Here is a 17,732-nt window from a genome sequence, read left to right as displayed (position 1 = left end):
CTGTCTTCTTTAGCTGAAATGGTTTCACAAATAGTTCATAAATGCCTGTCTTCACAGAGAAGTGCCTGTATTATCTTGGTGCACTCAATATTGAGATTGATGACAGCCAGGGTCGTTGGTTAAAATGTCTAATCCTGACAAGCCAAGGCAAAGAGAAGAGGCAGGAGAGTAGCACTTAGCTACTTAGCACTTACCAGGAGAGTGGCTGCTTAATACTACCTGTAGGAGAGATCAGTCCTGAGAGCAGGCAGGGCTAGTGAGGAAACTGGCAGGTCTTTGCTGTGACTCACCCATTAGATCCCTTGCCTCACAGACATGGCTGTACTTGAGGATCAACTCTTGGGACTTTGGGCAAGTTTACCTCGGCTCCCATAAAATAAAAGCAGAACTTGCAACTGTAATTACAGCTATTATAGGAGGTCTAATACAAGGGAGCAATGTTCAGGAGATGGGAGCCAAATTGCTGTTTATGCAAAAGGTTTAGCTATAATGACAGGCTATTAAACGAGGAATAAATTCTCTTACATCCACTCCACCACCCTGTTCACCAATTCCTTGTTGCCAAAGGGGGCCTGAAGGTGAGCACCTAGCCCATCAGCCTTCATATTTGTCTCTTTGCTCTGGGTGAAATGAAAATGATGGAGCAGTGAAGAAGCTAGCTGATGGCTGGGTGACTCCCCACCCTGAACACGTGCCAGTTCTTGGCACTGACCCAATGGGCACAAAACCAGTGCTGAAAGAGCTGTGACAGGTCCTGTTGGAGAAGGGGTCGGTTACCTCCCTCTCTGCTCACATGAGCATTTGCTGGGCTATTCCATCACCTTCCACCCTTCAGTTAAAAGAGCAAAAGGGAATGTTTCACCTGTTTCAATGTAACAGGTATTGGTCTGTTTTCAAAAATAATAGTTGTTTATTGTAGTCAGCTGTAAGGTGCCTGTTACTCTCATATTTGTAAACCAAACATGGCTTTGACTGAACTAGTTCATCAAGGGCAAGCAACTTAGGGCCTGAAGTGGCAAAAAAGAAGGTTGTTGAATTGAGAAAACTTTAAAATAAATATTTAAAATAAATAAAAATTTTCTGTGAAAGAAAAAGAAGGGGAATAACATTATGATAGTTTATTTCCCAGGGATACTTTGTCCTTTCCCAGAGGCATCTGTATTAAGTGAGAAAACACCAAAAATTGGTGTCCTGATCAAGAAAAAGCATAGATGAGTTAAAAGCATGCTGGTGGGTTGGTAGTGGCTGGAAAAGCAGCAAGAAGAGCAGAGAATCAAAACCCAAAGTGGGTATTTTATCCAACATTGTTTGCTGCCTCCAGCCTTTCCCTACCTGCAAAGCCTGTGGTAGGAGTTAGTTCCACTTCCCACAGGCATTCTCGTGTGCTTGATTGTAGAAATCCTCTTCCTGCAAAGCTCTGTGGGTGGGACAGACAAGCCCTTGGTTTAGGAGGGCCCAGAAGGAGGCTTTAAGCCTGGGTCACATTTTCTGAACTCAGTCATGGTCGGTGGATCAGTGCACAGAAAGTGGAAAGACGTCACAGGCTGGGAGCAGAGAGCAAGCCCATCATTCAGCCTGGGCTTCCAGGCAGGAAGAGCAAGAAAGCTGTGGCAGGGGTGGAGCCTCCTTGTATCTTGATATACTGTATCCCTGTGCTGCGCATCTGTAGGGGTGTCTGCCTGTCTGAAGAGCAGGGCTAAATCTCAAAGGGTTTTCACATGAAACGACCAACACAGGTCGCTTTCCCTTTGCCCAGTCAGAAAGAGAAGCTGCCATCCAAAAATTGTCAAGACAAATGACCGTAGAGGTTTCCCACCCTGTGATCTGGGAATGCCTCCCATGATTTGTGCCACCAAGGGGTTCTCAGACAGGCCAACATGCACCAATTTGTCTTTCAAGCACCTCGTGCCAGCTCCCCCCATGCTAGTGGGCACCAGTGAAAGTCGTTCAGCTCTGCCTGCAGGGATGGACTGTGTGGTTCCCACCAATGCAGTTCTTTATCGCTGCAGTTTGAGTTAGAGATGTGGTATTCCTACCATTTTCAAGCTCACATCAGAGCTGTTCAGCCCAGAGCAATGTCTACTTGTCATGAACAGCTCTGCCACCAGAGCAGAGCAAAGGCTGCTTACAAAGCCATGCCCAGCTCTGGTTCTCTCACCCTGTGTGCTGATCAGCCTGCCTGCGGAGTGCCTTGTGGCACAGAATCATGTTTTAATTTTTTTTTTTTTTTTTTTTACCCCAGGTGGGCATTGTAATAGCAGCCCCTGATTAAATTCTTCTGGAAGGTAGAAGAGTTCATTTAATTGTCCATTTAGAAGTGGTCAGCTCTGCCTACCTTGCTTTCTTGCTTAGGTACAAAATGTACTTCCCAAATGAAAGTGTGGAGTCACAGAGTCACAGGCCATCATTTTCTCATTTTGGCCCACAGTCTAATGGGGTCCCTACAGGAGAACTGAGCCAGTATGGGTTGGAGCTCTTGGCTGCGCATATTACATGAACGAGAATTTCCCTTTAACTCACTTTGCCTATGTAAGCCATTTACATTTGCACACTCTTAGGGCTATAGGTATCTCACTGTGTCACACTGGAATTTTGTTCTCCTGAGTGCAGTTTTGCACTACTCCCAGCACCTACAGGACTTGCCTTGCACTACATGGGAAGGGTAGGAGAAAAGCAGTCTATTCAAAGCAGAGAAATTTAAGATTATGCCAAGGCTGGGGAAGAACTTCTGACCTCCTTGCTCTGACTTTGGTGTCATTAATTTGGAGATACAAGATCTGCCAGGGATCGATCACACGCCTTTCCTAGGCTGGCTCAGGCCACAGGCTGTAAAAGCAAATATGAAAAATGGTGGGGAAATAGATTTTATTGCTCTTTCTTCCAAAGCACTCATGAAAATTAATGCCCATTTCATTCACAAGCTCTTTCCATTACGGGTAGGGGAATCATGAAAACAAACCTTAGTTCTTTTTGCGTGTCAGTGCCTGAGGTGCCTCAATGTGTTTTCAGTAGTTCTTGCAAGGCAACGTGACAAGCAGATATTTTTGAAGGCAAACTGGTGTGCCATTTCCATAATTAAAATTGTATGTTTTCTCCAAGTATTGAGTCCTTTATGGCTTCAGTAGAGTACAATTTCAGAGTTTGAAATAAATCCTGTCTTGGTCAAATACATCATCTAAGCCCCCACCTCAGTGTCTGACTGTAATCTGGCCAAAAGCAATTGTCAATACCATAGCAGGTAAGACACAAATATAGGCTGGAAGGCACATTAAAAACATCTCTAGAAAAAAATTTAGAAAGTCAAGGTACAAACGTACCCTTCTCTTGCCTCTATTATTTTACAGTCAAGAATTTCCTGTGCAGAAAATCTATTCTGTCCCCTTTAATCCACGCTGCTGTTGTCAGATGAACACCATTTTTTTGCTTCAAAAACATCTGCAAGTCTTGTTTCCCTCTTTGCAAATTCATACATAAATAAAATTAAAGGGCATTCCAATCCAGGTGTTTTAGTGCTGTGTTATTTACATGTCTAAACATAGGCACCTGAGTTTCAATGTGAAAAACCTGTACCCTGTAATGCTCATGTTCTGTCAGTAAAATGGGAACTTGTTTTCAGTGTCTGCTGGGAGGTGATTTTCCTCCTAGTCAGTTGTAACTTCCCCAGTATGTGTAGGCTATTGTTAAGCAGACAATAGGTAATAGTCTACCTACCAGTTCACCTATCCAAGCAGCACTCACCTAGCTGCAAAGGTGTTTAACACTGTTGCCAAAGATTTTCCTGAAGAGGAAGATAGACATGCCTGCCCATAACCCGGGATCTCCTCTCCTCCCTTGGGTCGCATCCTGCCCCCAGGATCCTTCTTGATGCCAGCGTGTCTGAGTCAGGTAAAAGCACAGAGCTTAAAAATGATGCAGTCAGCTATTTCCTGCTCTGTTTATTAGTTGGGTGTTTAGTTTGGACCCAGCTCATCACTCTTCACGCGGGAAACTCCCATTGACTTCACTGGGAACACTGTCTGAGCAAAGGTTTCTGAGCAGAGCTTCTTGATGGAGGATGGCAGGACAGGACTGAGCACAGATGTACTTGGCTCCTACCAGAGCAGAGACAGTGAAATGGCCATTCCTGATTTTTAATAGCAGGCCTCAAGGGACTTCACAAATATGAGAAGTATTACTATCCCTGCGTTGCAAAAACTGGTGACCAAAACAAAATGGTGAAGCTAAACAAGGTAGTGTTTTAGGAATTCTTGGTGGCAAATAAATGTCATCATGTGATGCAAACTAGGTGAATGTAGAGCTATATTTACCTACAAGGGATGCCACATTTCTGGGAAGTTTTAAGGAACAACTACTAGTATGCCCATTCCACCATTTTACTTTCCTTAGCTGCGAGTCCCCACCACTGTTCATAACCTGCTATTTTACAGCATTCACTCTTCTAAGATTGCTCCTGGTTTTTCTCACAGTATGACAAGAAGAGCAGCATCCAGCCCATGTGTTACCCACACACCTGTTGCTGGCCCTCTCCTACACACCTGCAGCAGCAAAGCCAGACCCAGCTTACATTGACTCCATGTCTAGGGAAGTCTAGTCAGGCTCATGTAAGTCTCAAATGGGGCAGGAGGAGGGCGTAAAACTTCTCAAAATTTATTATTGAGGTCTGCATGCTCTGGTCTCATTAGGGTTGCAGTCAGTGCCCTTTCTGACAACAGCAGTTGCACTAAGCTGTGTGACTGCACCACCAGTGTCTGAAGCTTCAGTCAGCCTTCCACATGGGAATTCATGTAGATATGTTAAAAAAAAATATCCTGTCAGAAATATCTTAAAAGACCATCCTATAGCTGGCAGTTTTGTGCCAAACATGCTTCAATCCCCCGACAACCCATGTAATGGTAAGAGAAGCTTCGTCCTGGGAGTGAGACAACTGGGCTGGGAAGTATCCAGGACTGTCTCGATAGGTGGCAACACTGGATGGACAGTGGGAGGGAAGGTATAATTTCTGCTTGTATAAAATGACTAGAGAGATTTAAAAATAATTTTCTGATAGTGAACAGTCTTTCAAAACCTCTCCTGGAAGGCACTTGCCGACGTACTGCCTGAGTACTGCATCTGAAGCAGATCACTTGCTGACATACTGCATAGGCTGTGAAATTCTGTAATTTGCCTTATGTACAATTCTGGGATGCACAATCACTGTATATTCCACCTCAGCCTTGCTTTTCCATTCTGTGGCCTTGGATGAATTCTGGGGAAATACCCTTTTCCCAGAAAATTTTTAATGAGGCAATGTTTGCAGGAGACAGAGATGCCACTCCTGAGCAATGGGTCAGTACAGACAGCCAGAGAACACAGCTCTGCCAGGTTTGTTTGACTTTCTGCTCCCACCCAGAATGAACAATACCGTTTGTTGCACACCTCCTGCACCACTGATGCATTTCAGAGAAACATGTCTAAATCTTCAGGGGTTTTGTCCTGCTAGCAATGTAAACTTCCCCCTTTCCAAACGCTTCAGAGGCACTTAGAAGTTCCACTTCACTTGCTTTCATAATTTGGCTATAAGAAGATTGTAGGCTGTCTTCTTGCTTGTGTTTCTACTGGGAGATACTGGATGGGCTTTAGTCTGGCTATAGATGTTGATATCTTGGAACAAGTCCCTTGAAGTGAGTGAATGAAAAGGAAGGAGATGCTACTCAACACCAAACTCATAAGCACAAAAATGTAAATAAACAAAAATAAACCAAACACCCCAAATTCTGAGGATAAAAAATGTTTGACTCAATAAGGAGATGGGGAAAAAGGGAAGCAATGAATGATGAACAGTTTACTCAGTTACATATTTGTTGTCTATTCCCTGGTCCTGGGCATTTCTTAACCAGGCTCTCAAGATCTTGCTTAGGCAATCCTGGCACTGGCTTCTGTGGAGACAGCACTAACTCCTAGCACACAGTGTATTTTGGTTTGTGTCACAGCTTCATCTGAGAAGTGTTGGACAAATTATTGCATGCCCTCTTTCATTGCCTTGTCATCACACTTGTGTGTGAAACTACATGTGTGCAAGCTGCAGAGAGGGGCAGCATGCTGAAAAGGAGAGGAAGGGTGGGAGGAAGGGTGGGAGGAAGGGTGGGAGGGAGGGAGGAGGGAGGTCCAGCCTGTGAGCACAGAGGCCTGAAGTGGCATGAGGGAAAAAATGTTGAAAGTGTGGTGCAAGAGGATAGCAGGCTGGGGGCTAGCCTTTACAGGAGAGCAAGCCAGGGGTAGAGAAGAATGACAGTCCACAAACATTACTGCAAGGAGGAAGAAAATGACTGTGTGGCACGTTTCTCCAGACCAATTGCTTCAGAAATCAGTATTGAAGGGAAAAGGAGCTCAGCTAATGGAGAGAGCTATACTGATGCCACGACCAAAGGCTGAGACATGCCACACTGAACATGGGTTTATGTCAGAGGCAGCAGAAGGATCACAGATTTGGCTAGCACTTGGGATTTGAGGGCTGTAGGCAAAGTGCAGGGCTCCACACCCAAGTGTTCAGGATGCATCTGGAGCAAAAGCCTAAAAACAGTTAAGGGGCTTAATTTGGCTCCTTTGTTCTGCAGGTAGAAATAAAAATTCATCCAAGCCTTGAAGTTACCTGGTGACTCTGCTCAGCAGTTGAGATGTCAATGTGATATGCTCCACATAAAAGCGACACAAAGGTGAGCCCTGCCCAGAGAACTGAAATGCAGGTATGATGGGCAAGATAAAAGGCTGATATAATGCAGAGGAGGAAGGCACAAGGTAAGAATAACATGAATATGACAAGATCATGACAGTAGTTTCAACACACTAAGACTAGGTCTTTCAGCAGAAAACCAGTGGCTCGGTTGAACTTTGGGAAGCATTTTGAAGGACAATGAGGGTGCCAGGGGGCTCCTCTTGCAAAGCTTAATAAAAGAGCTCCTTTGAAATCCTGACAGCAGCAACATTAAAACTATTCCTGGCTGCAGTGAGGGGCCTCTTGAGATCTTGCTGTGATGGAGACTTGGGAAGGGATAGAGGTTTGCAAACTGAGTATTAATACTCTCTGCTCCTGGCTCAAAATGACTCGCAGTGTTTCTGAATAATTTATTTAACCTCTGATTTCCCCTTTGGAAACACGGGTTTCATACAACTTGTTTCCTTGTAAAACTCTTTGGGATAGTGGTAAATTTGACCTTCCACAGTACAGTGACAGCACTCAATGAGACCCAGAGAAGGAACTGGATGAAGCCAGCTGGGAAGTGGCACAGGATTTGATTGAGATTAGAACCAAATGGGTAATAGTTTATGGGGGACAAATATGTCAAGGGATGTTAATGTGAGTGAGCTCAGAAGCAGCAAGTAAAACATTGTCGTTTGTGCACAGCATGGAGTGTCGCGGCTGTAGCAGCTCTCATATTGCTGCCTGGCGGAGTGGCTGCTGCCTGCTCCCCTCCTCTCACTTGTCTCTCTTCTGCCTCCACTCTTGCCCCATCTTCTCTACGGTAGTTTTCCTCTTTGCGTCATTTGTCTTTCCGGCGCATTCTCATGCTTCACTGCCCATAGCCCAAGTGCCATGGTGCCCTGCTCCCTGGGGCAGAGTGAGAGTTGCTGCTGTTCACAGTTCACACACCACCAAGGTATCCAACCGCTACAGACCATTCAGAAACTCAAGCCCTGTTTTCAGAATTGAGACTCAGTTTTGCTGTGGGTTTGAGGGCTCCTATAAAAGGAGGAGTGACGTTCCTAAATCTGCCTTCTCACAAGCCTGACCAGCACCTTGCTGCCAGAACCTGCAGCACAGCAGTCACCTACAACCTTGATGCACAACCCAGCTGTCAGCCTTGCACTGCCAGCGAGGACCCCTCCAGTTGTGCTTGCACCTTGCACAGTTTTGCTGAGCTCTCCCTTGAGCCTCACGGGCAGCTGGTGATTGAGAAGACAGGGGAGACAAAATATTAAATTGCTGGAAAAAAGCTACAGAAGTTAGGAATGAACCTAACACTTGTTCCACATTTCAGTACCCCTAAGACAGAAAGTGTCTCAGGATTACAGTGGGTGAAGAGAGGGGCGTTTGGACACGGCGGGGTCAATGCCGTTCACTGTGTATGTCACAGATGTGTAGCCACTGGAAGAAACAAAACCATAAGGAATTATAAGACTTGCTGGGATAATAGGGATGTGGCTGAGGAATGCTTCACTTGTGGAAGGGAAAGGTGAGGATCTCCCGAAGGCGGGGAGGGGATGATGCCGGGAAGCATAAACCACCGGGCAGGACAGTGACCGGGCTCGTTTCCTTTCTAGGGATGGTGCTCCCGTGCTGGGACAGGGAAGCGTGAGGCGGGGAGCGGTGGGTTGCGGGGCGTGCGGACTTCCCGGCCGGGAGACAGCGACGGCCACCCGCTGCGGGACCGGGAGCGGCGGGATCCCGTCCCCGCCTCGCCCGCGGCACCGGACCGCGCCGGGGGTGTGCCGGGGGCGGAGCGGGCCGGGCCGGGCCGCGGCGGGGGCGGAGCGGCGCGGAGCGCGGACAGCCGCCCGCGGGAGGCAGCGCGGCCGCGGGAGCTATGTCCGTGCCCATGCCCGGCGGCGGGCGGTGAGCGGCCATGCCGCGCAGGGCGGAGAGGTGCCTGCAGATCGCCCCGCACTCCCTGGCCATCGTCCTGGACGCGGCGGCCGGGGGGCGGCCGGGGGGCGACGGTGCCGGCGGGGCCGGGGCCGGGGCCGGTGCCTGTGCGGGGCCGGCGGCGGAGCTGGGCCGCCACCGCATCGGCTACGAGATCTTCGCGGACTTCAAGCGGGAAAACATGCAGCACTTCTGGGACCGGCGGGCCACGGCGGCGGTGGCCGAGACCTTCTTCCTAGGCTGGATCGACGAGCAGGTGCTGCTGGTGCAGGGCAAGGAGGAGCACCTGGAGGTGCTGCGGCAGGGCTGGGCGCGCCGCTCCCTCAAGCCCCCCAGCGGCTTCCACATCAAGTGCCTGGGTAGGTGCCGCCGGGCCGGGCCGGGGCCCGCGGAGCTGCCTCGGGGCACCCGCCGCAGGTGCCCGGCGGGGTCAGGGAGCGAGGGCGGAAAGGGGGGACCCTCCCCGCCGCGGGGCCTTAGCTCCCAAATGTGGGTGTGCGCGAAAGGGGTGAGCCGGGATGGGAGCGGTGGCATTACGGGGATGCGGCTAATGGTGTTCTCCGGAGAGACGCCGGCCACGGCTGTACGGTCGGTTGGAGAGGCGCGATCCCCCGTTCCCTTCAGCGGGCGAGGGTTAAAACATAAACTGGAAGAGTCGGAATATACCCCCTGCAGGATGAAATGCCCGCTGGCCTCCTGCGGGCCGGCTCCGCCCGCAGCGTGCTCCCGGGGCTGCTTGGTTCGGGAGTTAAAAGTTCTGGTTAGTATTTCCAGGTGTGCTAAAACAATATTTTACTTTATATTCGACTCTGCGTGCTAGATCAAACTTGTATCCCAGAGTTGCTGTGAAGGTGTCTATTATAGCGAGAAGTAGTAGTAGGAGATGAGTAACCTGGTTGTTTGCGGTGCAAGGCAGGTGACTTTTGGAGTTGTAAACGGCAGGTCTGTTATGCCGTGGTAGGCTGAAGTTTCAAGTTACAGTGTGATTCCCTAAGGGAATCCCGTCAATGTGCAGAGGCCTAGGACAAAACACACCTCATCCTGATTTTTTCTCTAGGAAATGAAAAAATCCTAGCATGGAGAGCAAAAATGTTTCAGCACTTAATTTGACATGAAAAAAGCAACAGACATGGCCAAAAAAACAACCCAACCCCTCCACCACCACCACACCACCCCCAAACCCTAAGATATAAAGCTGTGGCTATTTGGTGGGTATACTGAAGAGTTGTGAAGAACAGCAGAGTGGAACGTATTCTTAGGATTTAAGGCAACTCAACATTCATCACAGCTTGAAACATGCAGCTTCTCTTGTAGAGGGAAGGGAAATTGTGAGAATTTGCTTTATTGCATGTCTCATTACTTGCCACGCTGCAGCAATGGTGAGGCAAACTGTCTTTTCCTCGTGTACAATTTGTATCTTCTATGTCCTGTGCAGCAGGCACCGTGAACAGGTCACAAAGCCAGAGATGCTCTCTCTCTGTGCTCAAAGTTTCAGACCCTTAAAACAGGATGCTTCTGTGCATTTCTTTTCCAAAAAAATTAGCTGAGTAAGGTTCCTGAAAAGAATGGAACATGAATATGCAAGGTTTCCCAGTTTCCTGTTTTTAATCTGGCATTTGAATGTTTTTAGCTGCCTTTGTCCTTTTGAACAAGCGATGCAAACTCTTATCAATTCTAGTTATTAGCAGTTTTGTCCGTTGCAGAGTTTTCAGACGCTTGTTTGTCACTCACTGTTTCCCCATCAGACTTACTTGAATATTACCATCTTTTTCTGTGCTGGGAAGGTCAAGGCAAGTTGCCCTGTTAAAAATGACCTGATGGACCTTTTTTCCTCATAATAGCCAGTATTCCTTTGAACCTCAGATGACAAAACTGTGTTGCAGAGCAAGTGGTTAATCCTGTTCTGGTGAGAGAAAGGTTTTGTGTGGTCCACCACTATTTGGGGAAGGGAAGAAGCTGGACAGTGGTTAGTGCTAGCTGCTCAGCCTAGCTTATCCAGGCTTTTTGGCTGCAGTTGGTTGGAGGATGAAGAGCTTTTGAATTGGCCCTGTCACCTGATGGAGTATCAGGGTCAGTGCTTGGTTTTTGGGGTGTTCCTGGACCTTGCTCATTGGGTGACATTCCTCAGCCTGCTGCCCAGGAGGGCTGTGGAAAGGTACATTCTGACCTTGACTTTACTAAAGCCACCCAAGGAATGTAAACAGGTCTTTGTGGCCTATCTTAAAATACGGAAACAAAACTTATGCTAGAAGTTCATGTTAATAAGTAAGCTCACTGGTGTGCAAATAATAGGCATTCCTTTGGGGGGTTATCTTTGCTGCAGATTTACAAAAGATTGGAGCCAGAGTTTTTCATTTGGCTTTAAAAATAGCAAATGCCTCTCAGCATTTGCTTAAAGGCTGTGACAGAAGAGCAGGGACCTCTTGGAGTCTTGCCCGTTGTGTAGTGCCTTAGCTATGCTAAATATGATGGGAGGAATTGATTGACTTTTATTTTTTTCCCACTTTTTTTTTTTTCCACTCTCAGACTGATAAATCAGGCATTGTATCTAAGTAGACTCAACTTGCACTTACTGTAAAGTTAAAGAATTGTCAAAATAATGGGCTTGGCCTGTGGGCATGAGCATCTGCTTAAATGCGTGTAATTGTATTTTCAACATAATTAGGTACCTAATGTATAAATGGCTGTGATTTATTGAGGAACTCTCCCACACTTTATAATCTACTTTGTTTCATTAAAGCAGCAAATAACACATAGACAAAAAGAAGAAGTTGCAATGCTTTTCAGCTTTAAAAAATGTGGTTAGTATCTTAGGCTGATAGGAAAACTTGCCTGCTGGGAGTTGCAGAATAGCAATATTTTACTCCTGTTAATAAATAACTGGTAGGGTCAAGGGGAAAAATTGGCAGAGTGTTTTTGATGAAGGTGATGTTGTTTTCTCTTGCTCTGGTCCAGCTGGTAGTCCCCATGCTGTGGTGGGAATAGGGGTTGCCATGCCTGGGCATAGGGGGGTGCCTGGGGGGACTGACCAGGGGGTCTTTCTCTGCACCCCAGGGCCATTGGAATACCTGGAAAATGCTGTGATAAGTTGTGGAGTTCGTTCTTGTCTCGTTTCTCATCTGGCTGTCTCTTTGCAGACAGGAAGGGACAGATTCCTGCCTCACCTGCCCCAGGTGTCCAGCTGAGGTGGAGTAGCTGGATGACCAGCTGTCTATCCCAGGTCGGTGTGGGAGGAGCATCCCAGCCTCCTGCTGCTGTCCAGCATGGGGCAAGGGACAGAAAGGTCTCCTCAGCTGCACAACCTCCGTGCACAGGTAGTAGGGAGCCTTGGACAACACTTCCCTTCCCCTATATTAAGTGCTATCAAGACACAGAAATCACAACTGCAGCCTGATTTTCAAACCTCGGCTGATGTTGCTGGTGTTTCTTTTTCATTGTGGTCCAGAGCCTTGGCTCTGGTGGGTTATGGTGGATGTGGAGATAATAACTGGAGGAAAAAGTAGCTGGTGAGGAGGAGGGAATACTAAACCTCTAGTTCATAGCATATTTCCTGCTGCTGGAATTATAAAATGTAAACCAGGAGAGACTCACTGCTGAATAGTCTTCCCACCTTTAAGTTGTTCTGGCTTGATAATGAAAAGTTCATGAAGGTATAATCTGTAGTTAACTGGACTGGACAGTCCTATTGTGCTCAGTGCAGGTGTACCTGTGCCACAAAGTGAATGGATTAAAATCCACATGAGATTGCAGTGTTTGAAGATTTGAATTATACATTTAGACCTTAGAATTAAATACAGCAGGAATATGAAGCACATGAGAAATTTGCTTATAGCACTGACATCTTAGGGCTGGAGGGTATGGGGGATGAAGTGGTTCACGTGTGACTTTTAAACTTACTCCTCTGGCAGTTTTCTTAAACTAAATGGTTACACCATGAAAGCTTGCTCAGTGACCAGTTTTGCAGTGACCAAAGTTATTTGGATATTAGGAAACTGTTGGGTGCATTGAGGTTTTCAAGTTGGCAGATGGGAAACTTTGAGAAACATAAGTATTCTTTGAATAAACAGAATCCCCAAACTAGCACTTGCTTAGTATGTCGATTTAGGGGGTCAAGGAAGCCTTATGCAAATCTATGGGTCCAGTGATGAAATTCGTTGTCTTCAGAAGCTCTCTTGTAACTTTGCAAGACTTTTGCAACTTAAGTCTTTAATGAGCGTTAGTATTTTAATAAGATTTCTCTTTTTGACACACCTTCTATTTGCACTCACTAATATTTGTCATCCTGGAAGCTGATTTTTTTTTTAACCTTTCAGCTCTTCTGTGCTAGGTGCTGTCAGTGAAGCAGGATGTTCCACCTCATTTTCACGTCTTCACCACCTTTTGTGTTCCCAGATGAGACTTCCTTCTGTGTCTCTTGCTCTTGATTTCTGTGTCATGGACAATGGGCATCTTTGAGAGGCTTTCATACGCTTCACAGACGGGCCATGCCCTTTTGTAAAGATTGCTTGAAAAGAAGTGACCAAACTTTATAATAACCCTTTGGCCATGCCCAGAGCAATTTCTCCAATTAGAAGCTGATGTTTAGATGGAGTTTTTAAGAAATGTATGTGCAATAATTAAACTAACTAGCAGGAGTTATAATTCAGTAAAGTCGCCAGGGCCGGGCTGTTGTCATTGTTCCTGCTTGGCCAAGCGTAGGGGGGGAAACTTTTTTTGCCACGCTGGGAGTTGGAGCTAAGTGCTCCCTTTCTTTTCTCTCCCTGCCATATTCTCTCATGCCACCAAAAAATTAAATTAACACCCTACCAGTTTAGGTTCGGTAATTTTCACAAAAGTTTTGCAATCATTAGTGGATGATTATAGTGAAGTGTAGACTGTTGGATGTTTAATGTTATTCATCTATAGACATTTATAAATCATAATTTCCCTTTTCCCCTCCCAATTATCTCGTTTATTTAATGAAAATTTCCCTTCAGTAAGGGACCATTAGATTTCATAGTAATAAAACCTCCCGTGACTTTACCACACATTCAGCTGCACTTTTGTATGCCTAGTGGTATTACCATGGGAAATTCAGTGGATTTAAACAACAGTTTTTTTTTCTTCTTCTCTACCACTCCAACCTAGAGCCAGTTAGGGATTCACTAAGCACCTTTTATATCTGTGAGGTGTTTATTGCAGCCTGGAAAAAAAAGAGTAAACTTAAGCTTATGGCCAGGCTGAAGTGCTTATGAATTTACTCCCAACTCTGAGTAAAGAGCTTGACTACTCAAAAGTGTTGGGTTGGGCCTTTAATGTAATTTGTAAAAGCAGCTTTCAGAGGCTGGGGAGACAGAGACAAGAGCTAAATGAGTATGGACTGCATATAAAGTGCCTGATTTCTCAGTATGTGGTTTGTGCTTGTGTTGTGGGAATGAAGTCTTAGAGTCAGAATTGCTTTCTGCTGTTTAAAGAAAACTGTGGATGGCCCGCAAGGCTAGTGCTAGTCATCAAAAATGTGTTGTGAAAGTAAAAAGAACACAAAGGAAAGAAAGATATGGCCTATTTAATTTCATTTTTTTTTCACTCAAAGCAGCTTCTCTTGAACAAGCAAAGTCAAATACACAGATCTGTGGTATTCATTGTGCAACTCAAGGGAAGGATTTATAAGGTTAATAGCCAGCTAGTACTGTCTCCCCACCTCCTTCCTCGCCACCACAAGGCGCACCATTGTATAGGAAAGCATCTTTTTTGGTGGCAAATAAGTCAGACAGCCTTGCAAGTTAAGTGCACGCTCTATGTGAAAAGCAATGCTGTAAGGGAACTGTGGTGGCCAGAGCAGCCCTTGGCCATGGGGCTTTGACAAAGCAAGAGATCTCTCACTCTCTTCATCTCTTTCTTTGTGCATGAGGGTCTGGTCCTTAATTAAATGCCTCTTGGTCCCTTCCTCAAAGGGCCCTTGTCTTTGCTGGGGAGCAGCACAGTGGGTGTGCACTGAATGAAGCCCTTGTCAGGTGTTATTCCCAGCACTTAAGGGCTGCCAGCATCATGTGCCACCAGACCAGTTACTAAATCACCTTTCCATCTGTCCCACTCTTCTTTTTTACATGGTCATTTTTGGATTTCAGAAGACTGAGGTGAATGAGGTGTCCAGGGGCCATGCAGTGGAAAACCATGGAGCTGCTAGTCACAGGCACCTCCATCCTGCCTGCTCATTTTTACCATTTTGTGGCTTGAAAACTCAGTTGTGTTTCCCCTTTTGTCCATCTTTATAATTTGCTAATAAGAGGCATGTTGTTAAATACTTTACTTACCAAACTATAATGATTTTAGTTGACAAAGTACAGACCTTCTATGTGTGTTGCCTCAGTGTAAAATTTTGCTTTTAATAAGTTTTGATTCAAAGAATGGCTTGGGTTGGAAGGGACCTTAACAATAATCTCATGCCAACCCCTTCCACTGGGCCAGGTTGCTCAGAGCTCCATCCAACCTGGCTTTAAGTGCTTCCAAGGGTCAGACACCCATAGCTTCTTTTGACAACCTTTTCCAGCACCTCACCACCCTCACAGTAAAGAAATTTGTCATAGTATCGATGCCAAACCTACTCTCTCTCGATTTAAGGCCAATCCCCTTGTCCTATCACTACGTGCCCTTGTGAAAAGTCTCTTTTCCAGCTCTCTTGCAGGCCTCCTTTAAGTACTGGAAGGTACTAGGAGGCCTCCCTGGAGTCTTCTCAGTCTGTCTCTATGAGAGAAGTACTCCAGCTCCTGAGCCAGGAGAAATGTGCATTTAGTGCGCAGAGAAAGGCTCTAGGAAGGATTGACTATGTCTGCAAACATTGCTGTCCCTGGGCTTGACTGGCAGGTTTTTGTTCCAGCTCTTTTGTAAAGGCAATGATAGCAAAGTTGGTGCTCTCTCCTGGCAATTCTGGTGCTGTTTCCTCAAGCCATGATTTTGGATGGTAAATCTCCTTTCTGCAGGCCAGGAGAATCACAGCTTGTCCCTCAACAGAATGTGCCAAAGCATTACCACATTCTTGTCTGCATTTTAGACACACTTTTGGAGAATGTAGCAAAAAAGGTGCAACCCAAGTGGATTGGGCATCTTCCAAGACTCCTGGCATCAAAAGTTGCTTCCCAAGCAACATCACTCCTTCCCATGGCTATGGCAAACACGATAGGCAGGCTTCTCTTTTCTTTTAGTAGTCAAGGAAAGCCTGAAGTGTTCAGGGAAAATAAAAACTGCAACCAGATGGTGGTTTCCTCTGCAGAAACTGAGGCTGTGAAATGTGAGGATGGAAGGAACTTCTTAGTAGTTTTCTGTAATAACAGAAATTTAACAGGGTTCTGAAAATTCAATCTGTCTTCAAACTTTTTCTTCTTTGTTTTAAATACGAAAACATAAATGTTTTGATTATTTTCTAATGATGTTGACTGCTGGGAATGTTATTGCAGTTTCTGGTTTCCGATATTGAAACTACTCCCTGGGTGGGCCAGATCTGGAAAGATTTTTAAGGATATTACATTCTTGGAATAAAATCCCTTCACCTAATATGTAAACATGCTTTCTTCTGTCTGCTGTACTTGATCCCTCTATTTATGACCTGGATTTCACCTGAGACCTGTGATGAGAAGTATCTGAATGTAAAGAATGTACAAACATGTATATTTTGATGAAATATAGTGTTTTCATGTTGATATTTGAGCAGGTCTTCATGCCTCCTTTTTAAATTGGGGCCCTGTTCTGAGCCACAGTAGCAGTTGAGCACACATTCAAAGGTCAGTAACTACCCAGGGAACCTGAATAAGGATTCTTCTAGTTGCACTTTTTTTTCCTGTAACAGAAAAGCAATGGTGTGATATTACCATCGGCACTTATTAAGCTGTATTTGGTGTTCCTATGGAAGCAAGTTACTATTCTGTGCACTAAATTAATGCACGGAGTAATGACACACTTCTGTAGTGTGTTTCTGGTTTTCTGGATATAATTCTAATCCATGTAATATGAGACTTTGTTGTTGTTCTTGCACATGAGGACAGGATGGGGTACCAAAATAGCAGAAGTTGGAGGAAAACACAGCAGCCTTTTAGCTTAACCTTGAATTCCACCATCAGATAATTAACAAAGAAACATGCAGGTGTATCAAAGATTGCTCTTTTAGGAGTGCAAACCAATTCATTTAAGCTCTGGGAAACAACTCCAAAATCGGTTCTTTACAGGATCAGTATACTGTGACTGTGTAAAATGCTTCTACCTGAAGAGTTTGGTTTGGGTATATTCCAGAAGCTTTAGTTTTAAAGCAATTCTTGGTATCTGTTAGTGCTTCAGAAGGTACCTATGCTGGCTCATGCATGTCTTAAAGGAGGATGAGAATGCTGAAGCCGTTGCTGGCCCCAGAATGGGGAAAGCCACTGAGAGAGCAGACTGGACTCTTGCATGGTGATGCAATGGCTTTCACAATTACATGGCCCTAAACCACAGTGGCCTGTAGAACTGGGCTGCCCATGGGGCAGGCTGTGTCCTCCTTCTGGTGCCAGCAGAAGGGGAATAAAGGTATGTGCTGGGGCTGGTCTGTGGCTGAGCAAGTGTCTCAGCTCCCTCACTGGTAGCAGGGCAGTTGCAGTGCTGTGTCCATCCTCGTCAGTAACCGCAGCTCCAGTAACTTCTGCTTATCTGCTGCCTTGCAGTTGTATGTGCTGCAATGCCTTCGCTCACTGGGTGTTCAGAGGCTCCTGGGAAGGAGTGAAACTGCAAGGACTGTTTTCACTGGAGCTGTAAAACTTGCAATGTGTTGTTAGCATTAGAACAAGCTGGGTGCTGCCAGTGTATTTGAGATTTGGCAGCAGAGTCTTAGGTGTTATTGAGGGGATGTAAAATGAATATTTCTTTTCTAAAAAATGGAAACATTTTTTTGTTCTTTAAAGAAGCCCTATCGCATGTCTAGGAAAACTTTTAGCTAAAGAAGAAAAATTAATATTCGCTTTTTCAGATTATGGTTGTATTTTCCACTTTGGTCATAGTATCCATGAATATCTTTCTATATGCAAGGAATATGGAAGACATAGATTTCTAGATGCAGCAGCCTTTCTCCAGGTTGTTGGGAGAAAGGCGTAATGGCCTATAAATATATCAT

General features: G+C 45.7%; 1 protein-coding gene across 1 annotated transcript; it reads left to right on the top strand.

Moving 5' to 3' along the window:
* The first annotated feature begins 8,600 nt into the window (after positions 1-8,600).
* Positions 8,601-9,440, top strand: LOC136290771 (uncharacterized). The gene has a single exon (XM_066185078.1). The coding sequence runs from the start codon at positions 8,601-8,603 to the stop codon at positions 9,438-9,440; it is 840 nt and encodes a 279-aa protein (XP_066041175.1).
* Positions 9,441-17,732: the final 8,292 nt, after the last annotated feature.

The sequence above is a fragment of the Chamaea fasciata genome, unplaced genomic scaffold, assembly GCF_029207755.1.
Source record: "Chamaea fasciata isolate MVZ Bird 193981 ecotype frontalis unplaced genomic scaffold, bChaFas1.0.hap1 SCAF_6, whole genome shotgun sequence".
Lineage (NCBI taxonomy): Eukaryota > Metazoa > Chordata > Aves > Passeriformes > Sylviidae > Chamaea > Chamaea fasciata.
The sequence above is the reverse complement of the archived record's forward strand: the minus strand, read 5'-3'. Positions and strand labels throughout refer to the sequence as shown.

What these genes read in the sequence shown, in the direction of transcription:
- LOC136290771 (XM_066185078.1), top strand. Translation starts at nt 8,601, where the DNA reads ATGCCGCGCAGGGCGGAGAGGTGCCTGCAGATCGCCCCGCACTCCCTG.